Here is a 25,859-nt window from a genome sequence, read left to right on the forward strand (position 1 = left end):
ATAAATTTTTGCTCCCACTTTCCTCATTTACTTTTGGTCCACGAAAGAGGCTCTTTTGCCTTTTCCAACAAATGGGAAGAGAGTTCTGTGCCCTTCCATCCACCCTTCTCACTCCTTTCCAAGGAAGAGGAAAAACTTATCTGATTGGTGAGACTGGGGAGAAAAAATGGGGCCAGTGAAGCTTAGCCTGCTGTGGTCTCTCTCTGTCTCTGTGGATCTGCCTACTCACAGGCTGGACACATTCTTAGCTTCTGGGTAGGCAAAAATAGCTCTGGTCCCAGACCTGTCTTTAGAGGTAAATATGGAATGCAAATCTCTCTGCTCTGCTACTGGGGTTCAGCAGGGGTAAAGGTGGATCTCTTGGCAGGTGGGCCTGCTCTATAGATCCAAACTTCCCTCTAGTGGTTCGCATACATCAAGATTTAGTTTGGTGTTAAATTCAATTTTGACCATTCTCTAATCCAATTGTCCAGCAATCCAGTAAGAAAGCAGATACATTAATAGCTATCTGTTTCACAACTTTATTTTCTCAATTGTTTTGAACTCAGGATTAAGGTAGAAGGTAGAGGGAAGGAGAAGAAAGAAAAGTTATAACTGATTACAATCCCCTAAGCCCACCACACACCAAGATCGCTACACAAAGATATTCGTCAAAAATTCTTTAAAACAAAATTTAAAGGCTTAGAAAAATGGATGTGATCCAACAGTAGGCAGATGACAATTATAGCATAGATATGTGAGGTCATTCTATAATTTAAAGTCATATTTAGAAGAATTTTTGGCAAAATGACATATCTGTTAGTGTTTTTTAACATATATGAGTTTTAAAAAAAGAAAATACAAATGGTTCACCATTTCACACCCAGCTATATCCTGCTTTATATATATAAAGTCAATATGTACAAATCATTAGAAACAATGTAGAAATGCACAAAGCTAAAAAGAACCCTCCTTTTCCACTGTCCCAAAAGTATCTCTCTCCTACTAAGCACTATTAACAGCTTCTTGTAATTCCTCTTAGAAAAAAGTATTTTCCAAATATTTCAATGAGTATCTCTTTCCATATTTAGAATAACTGTTTAAGCGCATAGGAAAAGAAACAAAGCATGTAACTTTCATGTGATAACTTTTGTTTTTAAAACTCACACACCAAGAATAAAAGGGATTATATTGAGGTTATGGTTTTATAAGTGATTTTCTTATTCTACAGAGATTTTACATTTTCAAAGTTTCCTGCTATGAACAGAAAACTGCATAATCTAAAATATATACCACTAGTTTTTTAAATTAAAAAGGGAACACATTTTCATTAAAATTCAAATAATATAGAAATATGTTAAGCAGAAAGTAAGTCTCTGCCATCAAACTCCCTAAAGGTAACTGCCATTAACAATTTTGAACACATTTAACCAAAGACACAGAGATACACACATACACACACACACTTGCATAAGTGCACAGATATTTTAAATAGATATAGATACATTTATAAATTTAAAATTTTTCAGGAGAAAATAAACTTACATAGACATATGAATCTTCACCTGGATAAGGCTTGGTCCCCTAATCTGTATTATATAACTATAAAGAAAAATGTTATCCTGCCTAACTTGTTGTGAAGTTTGGAAGCCAAGGGCCAAAAGTAGTGACAGATATTCTTTACTTTCCATACTGTGGCAGTTTAAGAAAATGCACCACCAATCTTTCACTCTGTTTCTCACCATTTCCAGGCCATCCCCTTGTACCAGGCTGGCACAGAACATTACTGCCTGGAATTCCTGTTCTCAATTAATCTGGCTCCGGTCTTTGGGTGGCTGGAACCACAGGCACATTCACTATCCCCAGTCCGTGAGCTACTTACAGAGTGCTAAAATGGACTGGGGGTAAGTGGTTCATCACTGTCATTTTGAGAATGGCTTCATAAAGACTTTATCTATGCCTATCTATACCCACAAGTTCCTCAGTGCCAAGGTCAGACACTGAGCCAACATGGTGATTCACTGATTCTCAAGTTCCTCCAAGTTAAGCAAATAATTAGTGCCTTAGAGCATGATCCAGCTAGCAACAACCCCCCTCCCCTCAAAAAAAGAGATTCATTTTGTGCCACTAAGTTTTATTTAAAGACCATGCAATCGAATCCCAGCTGGCTTCATTGAAGCAGCAACGTGGGCAATCAGTGACACCAACTGCAATGCTATCGTTTCTATAAACAGTAATGAGTGGAGAGGGTAGGACGGTACTAGAAGCTTATGTATAAACAAGAAAGATCATTTCAGCAAGAGAGATTGTCTTGGCAGATTCACAGTATCTTTCTGATATTCACCCTAGGAAATGCAAATACCCTGCAACACTCACTGGCATTAGAAATAATATTCGGACATGGCATTCATAACATTGTGCCATGAAAATAACACAGCATAAAGGTAGCAATTTCATACACTAAATTGTACAAAGGAAAGCTTCATTGTTTCAAGATATTCCATGGAAATTGAGAGAACAGATCTAAAAGTACTCCCTGGATGTCTCTTTCTGACTCCAATACCAGAGAATAAAACTTGCACCCTTCTTAGAAGCTGATGTGTTATATCTGGCTGTGAACAAATGGACTTAGGTTGAAGGAGGGGCAGAGGAGAGGTATAACAGATAACTAGGCAGGATATCTGAGTACGAGCAATGCTGGGTAGGCTTTAATGAGTTGTAGGCTAATTCTTTGTAAAACATTGCTTTTTTATATCTATGTCTTATTCAAACACATTCTTCTGGTAAAATAGACAGAGATACTATTCCTTTTCATGAGAGCCCCCATCTGCCTCACCCAGCACTACCTTTTGAATTCCTAAATGCTTTTTCAAGCTCAGGGAGATAAACACAAATTCCAGGCAGAATTAATTATCCCTTTTTTGAGATGATTCTTACCATAGACCATTAACTCAGGTAAGAGATTGTTAAACTGAAATAAATGGAGGCTCCCAGGTACTCGACTTTTGGCATGTATCATATCCTGCCTAGTATGGTACCTCTTGCTTGTCCATACCTCTCCCTGCTGGGCCTCCTGTGCCTAACACAGAGCCTAGCAACAATCGGTCCACAAAGAGTGTTTGCTAAATTGAAAAATGGCAACCCCTGAAGCCAGAGACATGTTTCTTTAACTTTCTATCCTAAGATGGATAAAGACAGGAAGAAGGGAGGGGTGCCAGCTGTGGAGGGCTATTTGGCATGACAAACATACCCTAGGCTTCTGGAAAAGTCTGCCTTCCCTCCTCTCTTTTGCTTTACTTAACCCAGAGCCAAGCAAATGGATTGCTGGTCCATGACCCAGATGGAGCATTCAGCCCAATCCCTTCACCATAAACTACTGCCCTGGTTTTCTTCACAGGCACACAGCTCTTAGTTTATAAGCTGAGAGAAAAACAATTTTATTTGCGTTTTCTTTTGTCTGGCAAAACTGCAGCAGAGATGAGAGTTGCCACATTTGCACTGTTTTTCAGGTAATATAGCTAGCTCTTTCTTTCCAGGAACTTGGGGGTATCAAAATGTAGTTTCTACATTGCAAGGTAAGTAGAAAGGAGCACCTGAGTCCTTAAGGGTCTTTCAGTTAAACTACCACTTTGAAAGAATAATCTCAAATATCAGTGGAGCTTCATTGTATCTTTGGGGGAATGATAAATACCATTTAAGAAGCAATGTACCCACTAGTTTCAGGACAGGCACTAACTTACTTGATGACAAAAACGCATACTTTGGTATGCTAAACTAATTATTCAAAGATTAGGAAAGGAAACCAATACGTCAATTCATTATATACTACAGATGATATCATAGAGAAATTAAAGTGTTTGACTAGAAAGAACCTTAAACAGAGCCCAATAATCTTCCATTAAATTTTATTATGTTAAACTGTACTGCCTTACTATATCAATCAGGATAGGCTAGATAACAAATAACCTTAAAAATCTGTTACTCACAAAAAGAAGTTTTAACTTTTCATTTGTGCTAAATGCTCATCATGGGTCACATAGTAAAGCCCTATTACTACAGATACTCAGGGACACAGACAGATGGAGTAACCACTACCTTGAACATCATCAGAAGGTCACAGCAGAAGGTGAAGTGTGCTCTGGCTATTAAACCTTCCACATGGAAGTGAGGCATGTCACTTCTGCTCATGTTTCGTTTGTTAATGCAAGTCATGGCCATATGTAAGTTCAAGGGAATTCGAGAATGCTATCCTGCAAAATGCCCAAGAGGAGAACCCAAAATACTAAGTGAAGAGTAGTAATGCCTACACATTTGCATATAGTAGGCACTTAGCAAATTGCTTTTGTTAAGTATTGCAAGACAAATGAACTAATAGTAAGCACTAACTTTTTGAATTTTCTGACATTAACACTGAAAATGTTACATAAAACAACAAAAATCCTTTTGAAAATGAAAGCTAAAAGGAAGTGATGATCATTTTGTATATTTTATGATTCTTATTCGTTTTAGCCATTGAAGCACTACTCAAATAGTGAAGAATATTAGGCTTATGACATAAAAACCCACTCAAAAGGAACCTTCATCTTCACAACTTGTGACTATACCATTTTACAAGAATTCCCCTAGAGTGATAGTTCCCTAAAATAACCAACCACCCCACTAAATAACAATGCGTATATAAAGCGCAACAGTTTTCATAGGATCACATGTTAAATCTAGGATCCAGTAAGAAACAGGGAACAGCCTAGAGCTATCATTAGTTCCACTTTTTTTTCAGATGAAAATACTGAGTTTGAAAGATTGTTAGCAATTTTATTGAGACTGCTTTATAGCTAGGTCTTCTGATTCTAAGTCCCATGACTTTGCAACAACCTATGCTTCTCCCTCACACATATTACCACTTCTGTTTGGATCTGTTAATATTTGAGAGACTGACTCTGTATGTAAATTAACATGTTATCTATTTTTACAAGAGGTCGTTATCACACACCATACATACTTTCAAATTTTTCACATCTAGGAAACATATATCCAAGTTATAATCTATTCATGTTTTACTTAATGTAGACAAGGAAAAACAAATAATATTAACATACATCTCTGCTGGCTTCCTGAAATATGTATTTTCAAAACATAAAACTTCAACATCAAGCATGTTAGTTTAGAATATAGTTATTTGATATATTTCAGCCCTTACAAATATGCTGGCAAAAGATAATGTCTAAATAATCTGAACTGAACAAAAGTAGAAATATGAGATCTCATTGCTAATTTCATTTCAAAAGTGTATATTCTCATATTTCACATGTAGTTAAATTAACTAATTAGTTCTTTTACAATGGTTTTATTTTTCATTTAGAGCGGTAAGTAAGCAGAAAGTCAAAGTTTTAGAAAGGATGAATGAAATCTATATATATTCTAATCTTTCCAAATATAATCTTCATAGCTCCCGCACAGACTGAAAATAGGTACTTAACCAAATGAATCAGATCCCCCAGAATAACATATGAAGTTATAAACCTGAAGCCTATTATAATATTGTTAAATTTTTGAACATTACAGTTATTTGGAATTTATGTACCAAAAAATTATTTTACAAAGAGACATTTGTTTAGACATAATAAGGGTGCCTTTCCTCTCTCCTCACACCCCACCCCCATTTTGTAAACAGAAACCCAAAGACACAAAAACTGGATTAGCACTTGCAAGATTACTGGACAAAACCACCTTAAAGAGAACTTACACCTGAAGAAAGAGAGATGGACAATGGAAAGTGTGGTGAAACAGTTCACCTCATCCTCAAGGCTTCAGCAGAGAAGTATCACACTTACTTGGTTGTACTTCTTTTTTGAATTAAAATTTGTAATCGTTTTTCTCAATATCGCAGGTCATTAAAAGGGTCTGATTTTCTTTCTTTCCCTCCCTGAGCTTTTCCTGAGGGACCTAGTCGGTTAAACCCAGGCCTAATTGGGACTCTTCTGTTTCAGCATCAGTTCAGAAATTTCTTGATCTCCAGGGCAAACGGCACTGACTGACGATGACCAGATGTCTACTTTCCAGACAAAGCAAGAAAAATAAAAGATACCTGCCTGGCCAGCCACCTGTTTAAAAGTCCCCTCTCCTGTCGAACGCACGAGCAACTTCTCAAGAGAAGACTTTGAGCAACTCCAAGTCGCACGCCGCCCTCGCAGGTCACAAGGAGACAGCCGCGAGGAAGTGCGAAAGCAGGTCACTGTAAGCACCCCTCGGAAAGAGACCCGCGGGTTCCAGCTCAGGCGCTAGGCGACAGCGAAAGCGTTCTATAAAATACGGATGACTTCAGGGATTTAAGAGAGAAAAAAAAAAAAAAATCCAAAGACAGAACCGGCGACGGGGCCATTATCTTGCCCCAGTAAGGAAACGCCTTCCTTCCATCACTTACAGCGCTGATTAAGGGCGGGGGGGGGGGGGGGGGGGGGGGGGGAGAGGGGGGGCAGAGAGGGGATGAGGAGGAGGGAAGGGGGGGGCATCTGCAGGTTTAGGGCTAAGGAAGGAACATTTTCTCACCACTTAGGCTGTTGCTGGACCTCAGGCTCCTTCCACAGAGACACTGCAGCATATGCACTCCTTTCTTCAAAGAAAGCTCAAGAATCTTCATGGAGAAGCGCGTGTGTGGGGATGGTCAACCCCCCGCCCACCTCCGCTAATTGTCCAACCAAAAGGCGGCCTGTCTTGGGAAGCCGGATCCCGAATCCATGGTCCGTGCGTCCCGGGCGGAGAGCGGTTCGCACCTTGGCGGGGCTGGAGCCGGGGCCAGGGCAGGAGCACAGCGGACGCGGGGCCGGGGCCGGGGCCGGGCAGGGAGTAGGAACGGCCGCCCGGCTGGGGACAGCCCCTGGGGGAGCGGGAGGCGCGGCCACACCCCAGCGGGCTCGACCGTGACACTTTGGGACTTCCCGAAGGAGGCGGCGGGGCTGCGGGCTGGAGGGTGAGCGCACCGGCTGCGCGGAGGACGTCACCGTGGGTTGCTGCCCCTTTCCAGGTGCGGGCGCAGGGAGGGAAGAAAGCGGTGTCCCCGGGGTCCCTGGCCTTCTGGCCTGGGGGCTCGGGACACCCCCTCAGTTTCTGTCCTCCGCGTCGGGCGGTGAGCCCCGGCCGCCCGCCCGCCTCTGTGCCCCCGCCGTGCGGGGCTGCGGGGCGCAGAAAGGAGCTCCCGGGCCGGAAGGCAGCGCTCCCGCGGGCTGCGCGCGGGCCAAGGGCGACTCCGGCGTGGGAATCCGGCAGAAAGGAAGCGCCCGCAGGAAGGGCTGGACCCTGGAGGCTGCCGAGCGTCAGAAGCGACTCCGGGGAACTGGGGGGTGGGGCTGGGGAGGCGGGGATGTGAAATAAAGAAAGCTCTTGGATTCAGGCGCGGAGAGCGAAGGGGTCTCTAGGCATGGGCCGGGCGCTGAGGTGGGGGTCTGGACACCTGGATATTCTGATCCGGGCTCTGTGACCTTGGGTAAGTTACATACCACCCTGGGCGTCACTTTCTCTCTCCGTAAATCAGGGCGGGGAAGAGGGTGCAGAATAGAGAACTGGCAGCTGCTTGTTTGTCCCCGTGCCTCCCAGACTCCTGGAAAAGCTTAGCACAAGTGCCACGGGAAGGCAGGTGCAGGTGGAGTAAGGCAGGCCAGAAGGGACGGCCAGAGTTACAGGAGACAGATGAGGCGGGAACTCTTAAAACAACAGCGGTATTTAACTTTTTTTTTAACATCTTTATTGGAGTATAATTGCTTTACAATGGTGTATTAGTTTCTGCTTTATAACAAGGTGAATCAGTTATACATATACATATGTTCCCATATCTCTTCCCTCTTGCGTCTCCCTCCCTCCCACCCTCCCTATCCCACCCCTCTAGGTGGTCACAAAGCACCGAGCTGATCTCCCCAAGCTATGCAGCTGCTTCCCACTAGCTATCGATTTTACATTTGGTACTGTATATATGTCCATGCCACTCTCATTTTGTCACAGCTTACCCTTCCCCCTCCCCATATCCTCAAGTCCATTCTCTAGTAGGTCTCTGTCTTTATTCCCATCTTGCCCCTAGGTTCTTCATGAACTTTTTTTTTTCTTATTCTTAGATTCCATGTATATGTGTTAGCATACAGTATTTCTTTTTCTCCTTCTGACTTACTTCACTCTGTATGACAGACTCTAGGTCAATCCACCTCACTACAAATAACTCAATTTCGTTTCTTTATATGGCTGAGTAATATTCCATTGTATATATGTGCCACATCTTCTTTATCCATTCATCTGTTGATGGACACTTAGGTTGCTTCCATATCCTGGCTATTGTAAATAGAGCTGCAATGAACATTTTGGTACATGACTCTTTTTGAATTATGGTTTTCTCAGGGTATATGCCCAGTAGTGGGATTGCTGGGTCGTATGGTAGTTCTATTTTTAGTTTTTTAAGGAACCTCCATACTGTTCTCCATAGTGGCTGTACCTATTCACACTCCCACCAGCAGTGCAAGAGTGTTCCCTTTTCTCCACACCCTCTCCAGCATTTATTATTTCTAGATTTTTTCATGATGGCCATTCTGACTAGTGTGAGATGATATCTCATTGTAGTTTTGATTTGCATTTCTCTGATGATTAATGATGTTGAGCATTCTTTCATGTGTTTGTTGGCAATCTGTATATCTTCTTTAGAGAAATGTCTATTTAGGTCTTCTGTCCATTTTTGGATTGGGTTGTTTGTTTTGATATTGAGCTGCTTGTAAATTTTGGAGATTAATCCTTTGTCAGTTGCTTCATTTGCAAATATTTTCTCCCATTCTGAGGGTTGTCTTTTGGTCTTGTTTATGGTTTCCTTTGCTGTACAAAAGCTTTTAAGTTTCATTAAGTAACATTTGTTTATTTTTGTTTTTATTTCCATTTCTCTAGGAGGTGGGTCAAAAAGGATCTTGCTGTGATTTATGTCATAGAGTGTGACTCTACTACCCAAAGCAATCTACAGATTTAACACAATCCCTATCAAACTACCACTGGCATTTTTCACAGAATTAGAACAAAAAATTTCACAATTTGTATGGAAACACAAAAGACCCCGAATAGCCAAAGCAATCTTGAGAACAAAAAATGGAGCTGGAGGAATCAGGCTCCCTGACTTCAGACTATATTACAAAGCTACAGTAATCAAGGCAGTATGGTACTGGCACAAAAACAGAAATATAGATCAATGGAACAGGATAGAAAGCCCAGAGATAAACCCACGCACATATGGTCACCTTATCTTTGATAAAGGAGGCAAGAATACACAGTGGAGAAAAGACAGCCTCTTCAATAAGTGGTGCTGGGAAAACTGGACAGGCACATATAAAAGTATGAAATTAGAACACTCGCTAACACCATACACAAAAATAAGCTCAAAATGGATTAAAGACCTAAATGTAAGGCCAGACACTGTCAAACTCTTAGAGGAAAACATAGGCAGTATTTAACTTTGATGCGATATTCTGTTAGGCTCTGTCTCTGCCAACTGGCCCCAAAGATGACTAGGGAGCTTCCCTTTGGGTCCAAAGATCTCGATTTTTTTTTTTTTTTCCATCATCCTTTGCCTTTCTCTTTTTCTTTTTTCTTTTCTTTTCTTCCTCCCTCCCTCCCTCCCCTTCCTTTCCTTTCCTTTCCCTTCCCCTCCACTCCCCTTCCTTTCCTTTCCTTTCCTTTCCTTTCCCTTCCCCTCCCCTCCCCTCCCTTCCCCTCCTCCCCTTCCCTCCCCTCCGCTCTCCTCTCCCTTCCTTCCTTCCTTCCTTCCTTCTCAGAGGCCATCATTGACCTTTTGGAAGAAGTCTTATGAGTGATACATACAAAGAATGCTGGCATTGGGATCGGACTCCACCCTATCAGGAATTTCAGGGCAAGAATGGTCCTTAGAGGACACAGCAATACAGCAAGTAGTTAAAAGCACAGACACCAACAACAGGCAGCCACAGTGATAATTCCTACTAGCTGTGTGACCTTGAACAAATCACTTAACCTCTTTGTGCCTCAGTTTCCCTATCTCTTAAGAGTTAATAACATCTACCTTCTATACCCCTTGTTGAGTGTTTAAAAAAAAGAAACTTGATAGAAAATAAGTGCTATAATAGTGTTAGCAATTATTATTCCTTAGTCCTCAACCTGTAGGGTTTTCCATCACTCCCACCTTCCCATGAATGCCAGCGTCCATTTCAGGCAAGGTCATTTGGGGTGGTTCCACGACTCAAGAAGATATGTGCAGACCTTCCTTCCAGTCGCCCCTTAGTCCCCTTGTTCAGTGTGATCACCAAAGCTCTGTGGGCTCCACAGTCCTTGAAGAACTTGCTAAAGCCACCACACTGTCATCACTGGAGAGGTTCTGAGGCTCCAGGGCAAGCTGGGCCATGGCCTTTGTCTTTCTGGTCTCTGCAGGAATTAGTGAGAAACTTGGCTCATCTGGGGATTCTACCCATAGAAATTCCCCACGGAGAGGGAGATAATTAGCAAAAGGAAAACATCTAAAAATAGTCTTTCCTTCTGCAGCAGAGACAGAAAGCTTTCCGGTAGAGCTCTCCTGCTCTGGAACCCAATGCCTAGAGCTGTTTTGTACTTTGAGAGAAAAGCTATTCCTTGAAACGTAGCAAAGGAATAGGATGAGGCCCCTATCAAGGCACTTGGGCAGAGCAAGCAAATCCACATGTGATTTAAAACACACATGACTTCTAGAGCATCAATTCTCATATTCACAACAAGCCTTTCTGCCTACCTGGCAAGACTGTTGCAAGGATTCAATGAGGTGAAACATGTGAAAGAGCTTTGAAGATTTTAATTATCTACACAAGATAGGGTGCTCTTATCAACTGCCCTGGGTTCTAGGTGCACGTTAATGGTCTAACATAGTGGCTCTTTTATTTGATTATAGTTCTGTCTCCTTAACAGAACTATAAATTCTTTTTTTTTTTTTTGAGAACTATAAATTCTTAGAAAACAGGGCAGGAAAGCCAACTCTGTCACAAATAATACTTAAATGTCCTGCTGTCTTGTTTAAGCAGCTGTCACAGTGATTCTTATGGCCAGGTATATTCATCGCAAAGAAAGTGGATCATCATAGTACTTGGAAAACAAACTGGGGGATCACATTTACAGATATTTTTTGTTATTGAACTCTCAGATGAGTTCAGATTACACCAAAGTGAGCACATAACATTTAAATTCAAAATATTTTCTTACTATAAATTATGGATATTTGATTGAAGTAGGTATAAAGGGGAATTGATCAACTGAATTGTATTACTTAGAGTTAGTTTTAAAAAAATAAAGATTTTTGCCCTTATCAGACTTTCATGTACATGCTTGTTAAAACAACTCCTAAGGTGACATCCAGCTTCACAGTCAGGTATGTAGATATGTAGTCTTCCTTAAGTATCTTGGGCAGAACATAAGGAGACTGCATTTTTACAAGTACCATAACATCCAAAAGCAAGACAAAACAAGCAAATAGTAATAGCCAGGTGCACAACGGATGGTAGGAAAAGAGCATATTTTAGTTTAATCAAAACTTGGAAATTTTCTGCTTTCTGTGTGTTATTCCATAAGCCAAAATGAAATTTTTACTGGCAATTATATTTTTAAATTTTAAATTGAAGATATATAATGACCAAATTTTAAATTATCTGTCTCTAATTAAAATTTCATAAGTTAGGTATTCTTTCTGTTTTCCTATTGACCTTGGACCAACTCTAGCAAGTGACTCGCCAGTGTAATTTCAAAATGAAATCATTTATCACTTTCTGAGAGGGATTGGGAAATCTGGTACATAATGATAGGTGAACTTATTTAAATTCTTAGTATCTAAAGTTTTCATTTTATAGTTATTTACTCACAGATGGTATAAATTAATAATTGTATGAGGAAGTTCTGAGATTTTTAAGTGGCAATTTATTTCTGTTCTTATTAAACATAGGAATCTGTTGACTGTTGGCATTAATGTATGTATCTGTTTGGAAGCCTATATTGAATCAGTAATAGCATACTCAAGAGTATTGCCAGGCCCGAAAACTTTTAATGAGTACATTAATGTCAAAATGTCTATCAAAAGGAAAGCAACTTTATTTCACAAAGAAACCAAACCAACATATAAACTGAAAGATGAAAACCAGTCTAATAGCTAACACAGTATCTTTGTTCTATGTTATTTGTCTAGTCCACCGACTGCCAGGATAAAAACCAGGTCTGTATCTCATGTCTTTAGAAATACCCTCAAATCCAATTTTTATAGGCTACTATCAGAGACTGAATGTTTATATCTCCCTAAAATTCATATATTCAAATTCTAACCCCTAAGGTATTGGGAAATGGCATCTTCGGGAAGCTTCACCCTCATGAATGGGATTGGTGCCCTTATAAAAGAGACCCCAGAGAGCTCTCTCTCCCCTTTCACCATGTGAAGTCACAGGGAGAAGATGGCCATCTATGAGCCAGGAAGCAAGCCCTCACCAGACACTGGATCTGCTAGTGCCTTGATCTTGGACTTCCCAGACTCTAGAACTGTGAGAAACAAATGTTGGTTGTTTAGGCCACCTAATCTAAGGCACTTTTTGTTATAGCAGCCTCAACAGACAAAGAAAGCAAGAAAATCAATCTTATCAGATGTGATAAAAACAGTCACTGGCAGCAAACTTATTTATTAATGACATATATGGTCCAAATAAGTTAAAATCACTTTAAACTATTTTCAGAAAAGCAATGCATGAGGTTTTTTTTATTGTTATCTTATTCCTCTTGTTCCTTTTTTATTTGTTGTTCTTCTATTTATTCTTCTCTAAACTTTTTATTTTGAAATAAATTGAGACTTACAGACAAGTTGCAAAAAATAGAGTTCATATATACTCTTCACCCAACTTCTCTTACTATTAACAACTCACATAACCAGTGTATAGTTATCAAAACCAGAAAATTTATACTGGAACCATGCTATCAAATAAACTACAAACTTTATTGAATTTTTACCAGTTTTTTTCCCCCAATGCCCTTTTCCTATTCCAGGATCCAACTAGGATCCACCCTGCACTTAGTTGTGTGTCCTTAGTATCCTTCAGTGTATGGCAGTCCCCCAGTCTCTTCTTGTCTTTCAGGACTTTGAAACTTCTGATAAATATTGATCAAATATTTTGTGGAATGTCTTTCAATTTGGGCTTGTCTGATGCTTTCTAATGATTAGTCGACAGTTATTCATTTTCAGCAAGAATGCCACAGAAGTGATGTATCCTTTTCGGTAGGATCTTATCAAGAGCTACATGATGTCAACTAGTGTTATTAACATCAATCACTTGGTTAAGGTAGTGTCTGCTAGGTTTCTGTACTGTCAAGTTATATTTTACTTTCATTTATGGTTGATAAATATCTTGAAGAAAAAACTCTAAGGCTATGCTAATATCCTGTTTCTCCTTCAACTTTCATCCACTGATGTTAGCATCCATTGGTGGAACTTGCTTGCAGTAATTATTATTGTGCTGTTTCCCTAATAGTAACTTTGTATTTTCCTAATTATTTCTATTGTAATGGGAATTCTTCTGCAAGAGCTGTAAATTCTCCCCCACTTATTTATTTATTCAAGTATTTATTTGTATCAGTATGGCCTCAGGAATGTTTATTCTATGCATTATAATCCAATACTATCATTTATTTTGTGTTTCAAATTGTTTCAACTTTAGCCTTCAGGAGATCCTTTTGGTTGGCTCTGGTGTTTTTTTTTATGAGCAGTTCCTTAATTTTCTAGCATCACAAGATATTCCAAGTTTACCTTTTATTTTCCAGCCCTAGCTCTGGAATCAACTCATTCTCAAATGAGTCTAATACATTTTATTGGAAAATAGTATTTAGGAACTCAGATCGGGGTGCTAGTGTGCCCATTGTTACTGGGGTGTCATTGATCCTAGGTTCTCTCAGTGGAGAAAGCTATGAAATATATGCATATATACAAACCCACACATACACATCCATCATATTTATTTCTGTTGATAAATATATATTTCTCCCTATACAGATATCTATATGTAGAAATATCTATGTGTAGATATATCCATACATAAATAAATAATAGATAGATATCTATACATGATAAGTATAGATATAGCTATAGATGGTTAATACCTATGATTCCAATCCAACATCACAATTTCCATTTTAGTCTTTGCCCTTTCCTTATTTGTAACTTCTTTTTCCAACAGTGAAAAATATTTTTTTATTTATAATATATTCACTTATTCATTCAATCCTAGTATGTACTTAAAGTAGTTACAGAATTCCTAACCAACACTCTTGTGAGAAACAGATTTATTACTAGAGTACAGTATTGATGCACATTTGTTTTTGTCTTTAGCCTTATACAGTCAAAATATTATTATCGACTTTGTTTTTGATAGATTTTTCTTTTCTTCTCCATTCTCTTCAGTGTGGTTTAGTTATTCATTTGTAATCCAGTTAGGTTCCTTTGTTATTATTTATCTTCCATATTGGTTGATTTTAATTATTTAATTACTTTATTATTATTTGAATATGTAAAACATGGTATGTTTTTGTATGGTTCTAAGAGTGAAAGCTACAAAAAAGTATACTCCAATAAGTTTTACACTCTCATCCTCCTGTCCTATTCCCATTTCCCCTTCCTTCCCCTCCTTTTCCAACAACCCCTTATAGGTAACTGGTCTCTTTTTAATTTCTGATTTATCTTCCATAGGTTTCTTTTGCACAAAATAGCACACACTCTGCTATGTAGTGGCATTTAGGTTATTTTCAATATTTTGCAATTGCAATTAATACTGCGATAAATAACTTGTGTAGTATTTTCATATTGCTGGAAATGTATCTTCAGGATAGATCCTAGAAATGAGAACGCTGAGTCAAAAAGTAAGTATACAGGTAGTTTTGTTAGCTCTTGCCAAATTTCTCTTCAAAAGCTTGGGTGACTAGGTCAGCCCCTCCCACCAGTGCACTGCAGCAGCAGCCATGGCCCTGCCAGGATAGGAGGGCTGATGCAGCTCATGTAGGAGACACCCCTTGAGAATATGACTCTGGTGGCCAGGCAGGATTGTGCTTCTGAGCTCTACAGGACATCTCCTACATAAGGCCACACCTTCAAGAATGTGAGAGGTAGCTGACTTACCTGATACATGGAAGAGGTAAGCACAGAGAACTAGGCAAAATGAGGAGACAGAGGAATATGTTCCTATTGTATTGAAAGAATAAGACAAAACTTCAGAGAAAGAACTAAATGAAGATAAGCAATCTAACTGATAGAATTCAAAGTAATGGTCATAAAAATGCCCACCAAACTCAGGAGAATACTGGATAAACACAGTGAGAACTTCAACAAAATATAAGAAAGTACCAAACAGAAGTTATAATTGAACAGAAAAATACACTAGTGGGTCCAATAGCTGATTGGATGAGGTAGAAGAACAAATAAGCATGCTGGAAGACAAAGCAATAGAACTCACCTAGAGAGAGAGAAAAATGAAAAAGAATTTTAAAAAGTAAAAATACCTTCAGGGACCTTCGTGACATCATCAAGCAGAATAACATTCACATTATATGGGTCCCAGAAGGAGAAGAGAGATAAAAAGGCCCAGAAAATTTATTTGAAGATATAATGGCTGAAAACTTTCTTCATCTGGGGAAGGAAACAGAAAGCTAGGTCCAGGAAGCCCAGAGAGTTTCATTAAGATGAACCCAAAGAGACACACTCCAAGAGACATTATAATTAAAAGGGTAAAAGTTAAGAATAAAGAGAGAATCCTTAAAAGCAGCAAGAGAAAAATTTGTTATGTACAAGGGAAGCCCCATAAGGCTATCAGGAGATTTTTCAGCAGAAACTTTACAGGCCAGAAGGAAGCAGTATAACATATTCAAAATGCTGAAAGGAAAAAAACTTCAAACCAAGAATTCTCTACCCCAAAAGATTAATATTCAGAATTGAAGGAATTAAGAGTTTCCCAGATATGCAAAACTAAAGGAGTTCATCACCACTAAACCAGCCCTATAAGAAATGATAAAGGAACTTCTTTAATCTGAAAAGAAATTATGCTAATTAATATTTGATAATTAATAATATGAAAATAAAAATCTCACTGGAAAAGGTAAATATGTAATAAAGATAGTGGATCAGTGATGTATAAAGCAGGCATGAAGGTTAAAAGACAAAAGTAGTAGAATTAACTAAAAATATAAAAATTAGTTAAGGGTTGCATAAAATAAAAAGATACAAAATGCGTCCTCAAAAGTATAAAATGGGAGTGAGGGCAGTGAATTAAAAGATAAAGCTTTGAAATGTGTTCAAATTTAAGTTGCTACCAACTTAACACAGACTGCTGTTTACAAAGGACAGTATATGTAAGCCTAACAGTAACAACAAGGAAAAAACTTATAGTAAATACACAAAAGAAAATGAGAAAGAAATCTCAACATAACACTGCAGGAAACCACCAAAACACAAGGGAAGAGAAGAGGAAAGGAACTACAAAAACAGCCAGAAAACAATTAACAAAATGGCTATCAGTACACACTTATCAATAATAACTTTAAATGTTAATGGATTAATTCATCAATCAAAAGACAGACAGTGGCTGAATGGATAAACAAGACCTATCTGTATGTTGCCTATAAGAGACTCCCTATAGAAGTAAGGGCACACACAAACTGAAAGTGAAGGGGTGGAAAGAGATATTCCATGCAAATGGAAATGAAAAGAAAACTGGAGTAGCTATACTCATATCAGACAAAATAGACTTTAGAACAAAGACTGTAAAAAAAGACAAAGAAGGACATTGCATAATGATATACGGGGTCAATACAACAAGATAATATAACATTTATAAATATAGATGCACCCACTATAGGAGCACCAAAATATAGAAAGCAGACATTAATAAAATTAAAAGAAGAAACTGAAAACAATACAATAATAGTGAGGAAATCTAACAGCCTACTTTTCATATTAGGTCATGAAACAAGTCTCAATAAATTCAAGAAGACTGAAATCCTATCAAGCACCTTCTAGGAACACAATGATATTAAACTAGAGATCAATAACAGGGAAAAAACACAATTATGTGGAGAGTAAACAACATGCTACACAGAAACCAATGGGTCATCAAAGAAATCAAAGGAGAAACCAAAAAGTACCTAGAGACAAATGAAAACAAAAATAAAACATACCCAAATCTTTCATACGCAGCAAAAGTGGTTCTAAGAGGAAAGTTCATAGCAATACAGGCCTACCTCAAGAAACAAGAAAAATCACAAATAAACAATCTAACTTTACACCTAAAGTAACTTGAAAAAGAGGACAAACAAAGCACAAGATCAGTAGCAGTAGGGAAATAATAAAGATCAGAGTGAAAGTCAATGAACTAGAGACAAAAAAGAAGGAAAGGAAGGAAGGAAGGCAGGAAGAAAGGTCAATGAAACTAACTGGTTCTTTGAAAAGATAAAATCAACAAGCTTTAGCTTGACTAATCAAGAAAAAAAGAGATCAGGCTCAAATAAATAAAATCAGAAATGAAAGAGAAGTTACAACTGATACCACAGAAATGCAAAGGATCATAAGGCACTACTACTAACTGTTATACACCAACAAATTGGACAACCAAGAAGAAATGGATAAATTCCTAGAAACATACAATCTTCTAACACTGAATCATGAAGAAACAGAAAATCAAATAGATCAATTACTAATCAAGGGATTAAAAGAGTAATCAAAAATCTCCCAACAAACAAAAGCCCAAGGCCAGATAGATGGCTTCACTGGTGAATTCTATAAAATAGTCAAAGAAGATTTAACACCTATCCTTCTCAAACTCTTCCAAAAAAATTGAAGATGAGAGAAGTCTTCCAAACACATTTTACAAAGCCATCATTATCCCGATACCAAAACCAGACAAGGACACCACACACACAAAAATAATTAAAGGCCAATATCCTTCTTGAACATAGAAGCAAAAATCCTCAGTGAAATATTACCAAACAGAATTCCAACAATACATTAAAAGGATCATACATCGTGATCAACTGGATTTATTTTGGGGATGCAAGAATGATTCAACATCCACAAATCAACCAATGTGATATACCACATTCATAAAATGAAGAAAAAAATCATACAGTCACTTCAATAGATGGAGAAAAAGCACTTGACAAAATTCATCATCCATTTATGATAACAGCTCTCAACAAAGTGGGTATATGTTGAGGCATGTACCTCAACAATAAGAAGGCCATATATGACAAACCCACAGCTAACATCATACTCAACAGTGAAAAGCTGAAAGATTTTCCTCGAAGATCAGGACAAGGATGCCCATTCTTGCCACTTTTATTTAACGTAGTATCAGAAGCCCTAGTCACAGAAGTTGGGCAAGAAAAAGAAATAAAACAGATCCAAATTGGAAGGGAAGAAGTAAAACTGCCATTATTTGCAAATGACATGATACTATATAGAGAAAACCCTAAGGACTTCACCAAGGGCATTAGAACTAATAAATTAATTCAGTAAAGTTGCAGAATATAAAATCCATATACAAAATATTGTGGCATTTCTATACATTGATAACAAACAATCAGAAATTAAGAAAACAATCTCATTTACAATCATCAAAAAGAATAAAATACCTAGGAATAAATTTAACCAAGGAGGTAAAAGATTTGTGCACTGGAAACTATAAGACACACTGATGAAAGAAACTGAAGATGATGCAAATAAATGGAAAGCTATTCTGTGCTCATGGATTGGAAGATTTAATATTGTTACAATGTCCACACTACCCAAAACAATCTACAGATTCAATGAAATCCTTATCAAAATTCTAATGACATATTTCACAGAACTAGAAAAAATAATTCTAAAATATGTATGAAACTACAAACAACCAAAATAGCCAAACAATCTTGAGAAAGAAGAACAAAGCTGGAGGTATCAGGCTCCCTGATTTCAAACCATACTACAAAGCTATAGTAATCAAAACAGAATGGTACATAAAGACAGACACACAGATCAACAGAATAGAATTGAGAGCTCTGAAATATATCCACAAGTACATGAACAATTAATTTATAACAAAGGAGAAAAGAACATACAATGGAGAAAGGACAGCCTCTTCAATAAATGACATTGGGAAAACTGGAGAGCCATATGCAATAGAATGAAACTACACCACTATCTTATACCATACCCAAAAATTAACTCAAAATGGATTGAAGACTTGAATATAAGACCTGAATATAAAACTATAATATTCCTAGAAGAAAACACAGGTGATAACTTCACTGGCATTGTGGCCTTAATGATGTTTTTGTGGATCTGACTCCAAAGCCAATGGAAACAAAAGCAGAAATAAACAAATGGGATTATATCAAACGAAAAAGCTTTGCACAGCAAAGGAAACTATAATCAAAATGAAAAGGCAACCTACCAAATGGGAGAAGGTATTTGCAAATCACATATCCAATAAAGGATTAATATCTAAACTATATAGAGCTCATACAACTCAACAACAAAGAAACAAACAACCCAATTTAAAAATGGGCAGAGGAGCTGAACAGACATTTTTCCAAAGAAGATGTACAAATGGCCAAAAGGCACATGAAAAGATGTTCAACATCACTAATTATTAGGGAAATGCAAGTCAAAACCACAATGAGGTATCATCTCACACCTGTTAGAATGGCTATCTTTGAAAAGACGAGAAATAAATGTTGGAGAGTATGTAAAGAAAAGTGAAACCTCGCTTCTGGGTAATTATCCAAAGAGCATGAAAACACCAATTTGAAAAGATACATGCATCCCTATGTTCGTTGGCAGCATTATTTATAACATCCAGGATATGGAAACAACCTAAAAGTCCAGCAATGAATGAATAGGTAAAGAAGATGGCATTGAAATTAAATTAAACTATATTAAATTAAAATTTTAAAAAAATTGAGATAGGAGTTCAAAACAAGGTCAGTGTCATTGGAAAAAGGGAGTAAAGTTTCAAGATATCTTTTAACCCATTCACTCATTTATGCACCCTCCCCACAATTATTTAGAAACTAAAACTAACTTCTTACCCTAAAAAGCTAGCAAAAGAAGAGAGGTGTTTAAACCAGAAGTAAAACACAGCTTTGCCACACTGGTAGTACTGCAGATTTTAGTGAAGGCACAAGGAAGTGAGTGGTTCATTCTATCTTTGAGGGTGGGAAGTAAGCTGTTAGAAAAAGCTTCATATAGATTAAGAAACTTGAGGTGAAATGAAGGAGATATCTCTCACTTAAATATTGAATGCCCAATGCTTAATAAATGTTACCACCTTACTTTCTAGCCACACTTAATTGGTACTGCCTCCATTAAGAATAAATCCTGCTTCTGAAAAACCCAGCAACCAGAATTCAGACCTTATATTTACCCCCAGTTCTGTCCCATGTTCACCATAGGTATATCTTATTGTACCAGACTCAAAAACACGCATGGTATACTGTTGTTACTTTTACATTACTTTCTGATCAAACCTGCTGAGGTGAGGTTAATAAATACGACATCTATGCCTGTCCTCCAACCTCCCCAGCCAGACCCCAATCTTCAAATAAATAATACATCGGGATTTGCTGCTACCATTGGACATTTTCCATTCTCTTCTAGTAGCACTTTAACAAGTTGTTTTGAATAAATGCAGACCTTTTCATCTATAGCTATACAAATAAGGTTGATAAGGATAGAAACCTGTGAAAATGATTGTCAGAGCAAAGCGGAGAGGAGCAATTCCAGTTGCCTAGGAGGAAGGTAAAGGATGGATAAACACACTCCAATATAGTGACATTTGTCAAGAACAGAAGTCTTCCGAAAGACAGGAAAAGGAAATGTATTTGTGGACTGACTTCATTCAGGATTTAAGGGAATAAAATTTTAACATAAGTCAAACCAAGATAGGCGATATCTATCCCCATCCTTTAACAGAAAAGAAGACAAAAAAGGGAAGAGTGATTTCCCCTAAAGTCACTTGGCTCCCAGTGACAGAGCTGCACCTCTTAACTCAGGACACTGCCTCCCAGGGCAATATTCTTTACAAAGTACTACGCTAACTGCTTCTGGGTTTGAAAATATAAGAATAATGTAAGAATCAAAGTTATTTTATATTATAAATGCATAGAAATGATTTCAGGGTATTTTTTCCCTTCCCAGGAAATTGAATTTTCTCCCTGCATATCGTCTGCTTTCCAAAAGCAGGAGGCAGCCATTCATTTAAAGACAGGACAACAATAAAATAAGTATTGATTTTATAGTAAGCTATGAGGTTTTATTAGTGTCAACTTTCAGAACAGGCATGGGAGACTGTCTTAGCTTCTGGCTCGGGTTAACTCTCATAATGGTGAAATTTAACTGTCCTAATATAAGTGGTTATGGATCTATGGTTGGGGCAGGGGAAGGAAGAGATAAAGTGCCAAATGGAGCCATTGATTAGAGTCATACTGAAGGTTTGATGGAAATGTGGTACTTTGGAAAATGAATATTTTAGCTTCCTTTAAGGTACTTGTTATACACACAAATACATTCACAAATATACAAATATGCATATCTTTGTGCCTGTGCAGAACACAGCTTAAGGCCAAGAATGCTACTGCCATGTACCAGACAAGAACCTCATGTAGAATTTTCCAACCCCACCTCCTAGCTGGGCATTCTCTTTCTATCCTTTCTTTCCTTCCTCCCATAAACATACAAATATCCTTAAAAGGAGTCTACATGTACTGGCTCCACTTTACCACTTTTTATTCTCCCTTAACCTCTTAAATGCTGCCTTTTGCCCACACTACCCCACTGAAGTTTTCCTTATAAAATCAACATAAACTAGGATTCAAGGGACACATTCTGTCCTAATTCTACCTAACACAGTAATTATATATATTAAATATTTTTTTAATTTTTAAAATTATTTTTATTAAATTTTTTTAATTAAAATTATTTATCACTCTCTATTTCATGAAACCCTTCCTCCATGTCTTCAAAGACACAATTTTCCTCTTGGTTTTTCCTTTACTTCCCTATTTAGCCTCATGGTTGTCTTTCTGTTCATCTCCTACAAGTATTACTGTTTCTCAGGTTTGCAGCCTCTAATCTTTTTGCTCTCGTTACTTTTCCTGAGCATCTTCTTACATGTTAAATTTCTTAGGCTGTTGATGACTCCTGGATTTGTGTCTGCTAATCAGATCCCTCCATAGGTTTAATTACATATTTCCAAGCTTTCCCGGAAGGTTCCACTTAAATATTTCACAAGTCCTTCCAAAACAACAAATCTATGGCTGGATATATGTCTTTCCCCCGAAACCTGTTGAGCTCCATATGACTGCATCATCTATACAGTTTCCAGATTCAAAAACCTGTGAGCCATCAGAGACTCCTCTTGCTACATCACCTCTATTACAGATACTATTTCCTTAACATCTCTCACATCCTCTTTGTTCCTGCCCTCCTTCTTTCAGGCCCTCATCACTTCATTTCTTATTATAACACACTTATGAAAGACAGTCCAACTATCTTCAAGTCACCCTTCACACTGGCAACATAACCACCCCTAAAACTCAAATTGCTGGAGGATTTTGCTCTTCAGAAACTTTTCATAGCATTGAAGATAAAGTCAACAATTTAAGCTCAGTCTTAAGACCACTGATGATTTACCTTCTTCCATCTCTCTCCATGAACTTGACTTCATTCATATCCTTGAGGCATGCTATTTCATATGTGTATATCTTTGCACGTGCTCTTCCCCTTGCCCTTCTTTCCCCCTTTCCTTCCTTCCTTCTCCCTCCCTCCCTTCCTTCTTTCCTTCCTTTCTCCCAGTGAATACATAGCCATTCTTCAAAAATTGAATCCAAGGTCACCTCCATCAGAACCTTTCCCTAACAAGGTTAGATGTCCCACTCTGGGGCTCTCCTGTGTGTATTTCTTAGTATAGAACATTTACACAGTTATCTCTGATTTGTATTATTTATATAGCCTTTATGTCTGATAGAGTTACAAAATACAATTGAAAGTTCAACCAAATAATCATACAAACAATTGCAACTGTGATAGGTGCAAAAAAGGAGAGGTGTACACAGTGCTGTAATGTCTAAAGTAGGGGGCGGGGGTTAATCTAGTTGTTGGAATCAGGAAAAGCTGAGGCATTTATCACATCATATCTTGTATCACAATTAGTTGGGCATATGTTTCATATACATTTCCTCACGTCAGACACACACACTCAACACACACACACACACACACACACACACACACACTGCACATGAAAATTTATTCCCTTTCATGGTAATTCTGAAGTTTATTCATTATGAAACACCACTACCACCTTGCTCCACACACAGACTCTGCTCAAAACATAGGGAAGGTCAATAAATAGCTGCTGAATTGAACTGAAAATTTCATCCAGAGTTGCAGGTTAGTTACATGATTCTGTTTCTTCAAAGATTGAGTTAACCGTATAGTTCACCTGCAGATAAGGCCTTAATCAAATTTATTATAAACTTATGTGGCAATTATATACAAAAGCAACATGTGTCACGCATTCTATCTTGCCTGAAAATCAATTACACACCTGCCAGATGGTTTTAAGCATGATAAAAATAAAGGAGATCTTGACAGGAGAGAAAAGAAACTCAAGCCAAGAGAAAAGCAGCATTTGGAACCATTTCATTGACTAGTCTAGCACAATCATCCTGGAAGACCAACAGACCAAGACCTAGGAGAAGAGGTTTCTACAGTACCAATCTGAAAGGTCTCATACTTTCTGACTGCACACTAGTTTCCCTTTCTGGTTTGATAGGTTAATTATCAAATAACAAAAAATAAAAGACCAGAAAGATCTGGTTTCTATAGCTTTATACAAGTACCCAATCCTTTGGATATGTAAATCGTTGGGATAATGCTTGCAGGAGCTAGCACTAGATAACCTTCTTCAGCATCTTGGCTTATGTAAATTTTTCATTTGGACTCATTATTACTTTCATTTTAGATCTATGTTTTCTTTGGATCCATTTCCTCTCACTTGGTGGAAAGTTCAGTAGGTAAGACTTGAGCTTTCAAATCGTCATGGACCTGGGTTTACTTCTCAACCCAGACATTTTAATAGGTGATGTCACTTCTCCAAACTTCAGTTTTTCTCATTTGCGCAATGGAATGGGTGTTAATAACTACTTAATAGGATTGCTATCAGAATAAAATAAAATGAATATGTCAGTATACAGCCTGTCAGAGAGTAAGTGCTCAATTAATGGTGGTAATGATGATAGTGGTAGTGGTGGGGATTTTTCTGACATTGATAACTTTGGGGAAACTCTCCCATTAATTATCCTTTTCATACTTAAAGATATATTCAACAACAACAAAATCAATCATCTGTTATGGGACATTATTTTTATAACTTTTCTCCTACATGTATATAAGTAATTAAGAATCATTTTTGTTTAAGGAAAGCATCTTAGAAAATTGGAGTTTTAGAAGAAAGGTTTTGAGGATTTTTGCTTCATCAAAACTCCATAAGAAGTGATTGCTAATGGATATAAATTTTCTTTTGATATAAATGTCCTGGAATTAGATAGTGATGATGGTCGCACAGCCTTGTGAATATACAAAACCCCACCCAACCGTATACTTTAAAGCAGTGAATTTTATAATATCTGAATTACATCTCAATTTTTTAAAATTCTATAAGAAAAATAATTGGGCCTCAGCAAGATGGTATACAACTACAAAGTTAATTTAGGTGGTGATTTCTTTTCCCTTTTCTCTTTCCATTTTAGTTGTCTTTCCAATTTGGATGGACGGCCACTCTAGGTCCTACAGATTATAATTGTCGATCTCTAAGGTTGTATCATAGGAAACATTTAAGACTTCAGAGCTGTATGTTCCTCAGTTCAAATCCCAGTGTTACCAGCTGTGTGTGTTCAAGGACAAATTAACTTCTTTCAGCTTCATTTTTCTCATTTGTAAAGTGAGGCTAATGACCTGCTTTGCCGAGTTGCTGTGGCAACAAAATATGGGAGAAAAAAAAGGAAAAGGAAATGTTTAATGCAGAGTTTAGCACTTATAGACTCCCCACAAATGAGAGTTTCTTGTCTCCTTTTTTTCCGAGATCTTTGATCTGATTAATAAGGACTGGCACATTTTAAGAGAGCTTTTTTTTTAATCAGGACATGGTATAAATTGCCCACTGGCCATTCCTATATTTAAAATTTATAGTATGTAAATGCAAGTATCTTTCTTAAAGATGGATTCTAAAACTTAAAGGTTATTAACAATGTTTTGGATTCTTATATTTGGCAAGAAAAGAATATGAAGATAAAATTTGTAAAATCAGTCCCCCTTCCATTTTCTACCACATGCCTGATGCATCACTGACACCTCGTGATGAGGAATATAAGTAGCTTCTGCTTAGGAGGAGGTGTTAGCATGATGCCCGCTTATTTGGAGAGTGCTTTTATTTTATTTGTTTTTTTTTTTTTTTTTTGCGGTATGCGGGCCTCTCACTGTTGTGGCCTCTCCCGTTGCGGAGCACAGGCTCCGGACGCGCAGGCCCAGCGGCCGTGGCTCACGGGCCCAGCCGCTCTGCGGCATGTGGGATCCTCCCAGACCGGGGCACGAACCCGCGTCCCCTGCATCGGCAGGCGGACTCTCAACCACTGCGCCACCAGGGAACCCCTGTTTTTTATTCACTGTTTTTAATCCAAGGTATTACCTAGACACTCAGCATCAGGGCTACATTCTGGATTAGCAAGCACCAAGATCATGCCTTAGCCATTTTATTAGTCATTAGGTTCAACTATCAGAAAGACCAACCTTGAAGGAGAAAAAACAGCCTGCACTAAGA

The 25,859-nt window shown here is 38.0% G+C and overlaps 1 protein-coding gene across 2 annotated transcripts in view; it reads right to left on the reverse strand.

Moving 5' to 3' along the window:
* Positions 1-25,859, reverse strand: part of FGF12 (fibroblast growth factor 12) — a 575,717-nt gene that overhangs the window by 354,480 nt on the left and 195,378 nt on the right. The window contains exon 1 of one of the 2 annotated variants that reach the window (XM_065875998.1): positions 6,526-6,616. The exons of the other annotated variant lie outside the window; for it this stretch is intronic. Within the exon in view, the coding sequence (XP_065732070.1) occupies positions 6,526-6,616 (91 nt within the window). Of the gene's footprint in view, positions 1-6,525; positions 6,617-25,859 lie in introns of those variants that run through there. 2 annotated transcript variants of the gene reach the window in all.

Source organism: Phocoena phocoena, chromosome 4, assembly GCF_963924675.1.
Source record: "Phocoena phocoena chromosome 4, mPhoPho1.1, whole genome shotgun sequence".
Taxonomy (NCBI): domain Eukaryota; kingdom Metazoa; phylum Chordata; class Mammalia; order Artiodactyla; family Phocoenidae; genus Phocoena; species Phocoena phocoena.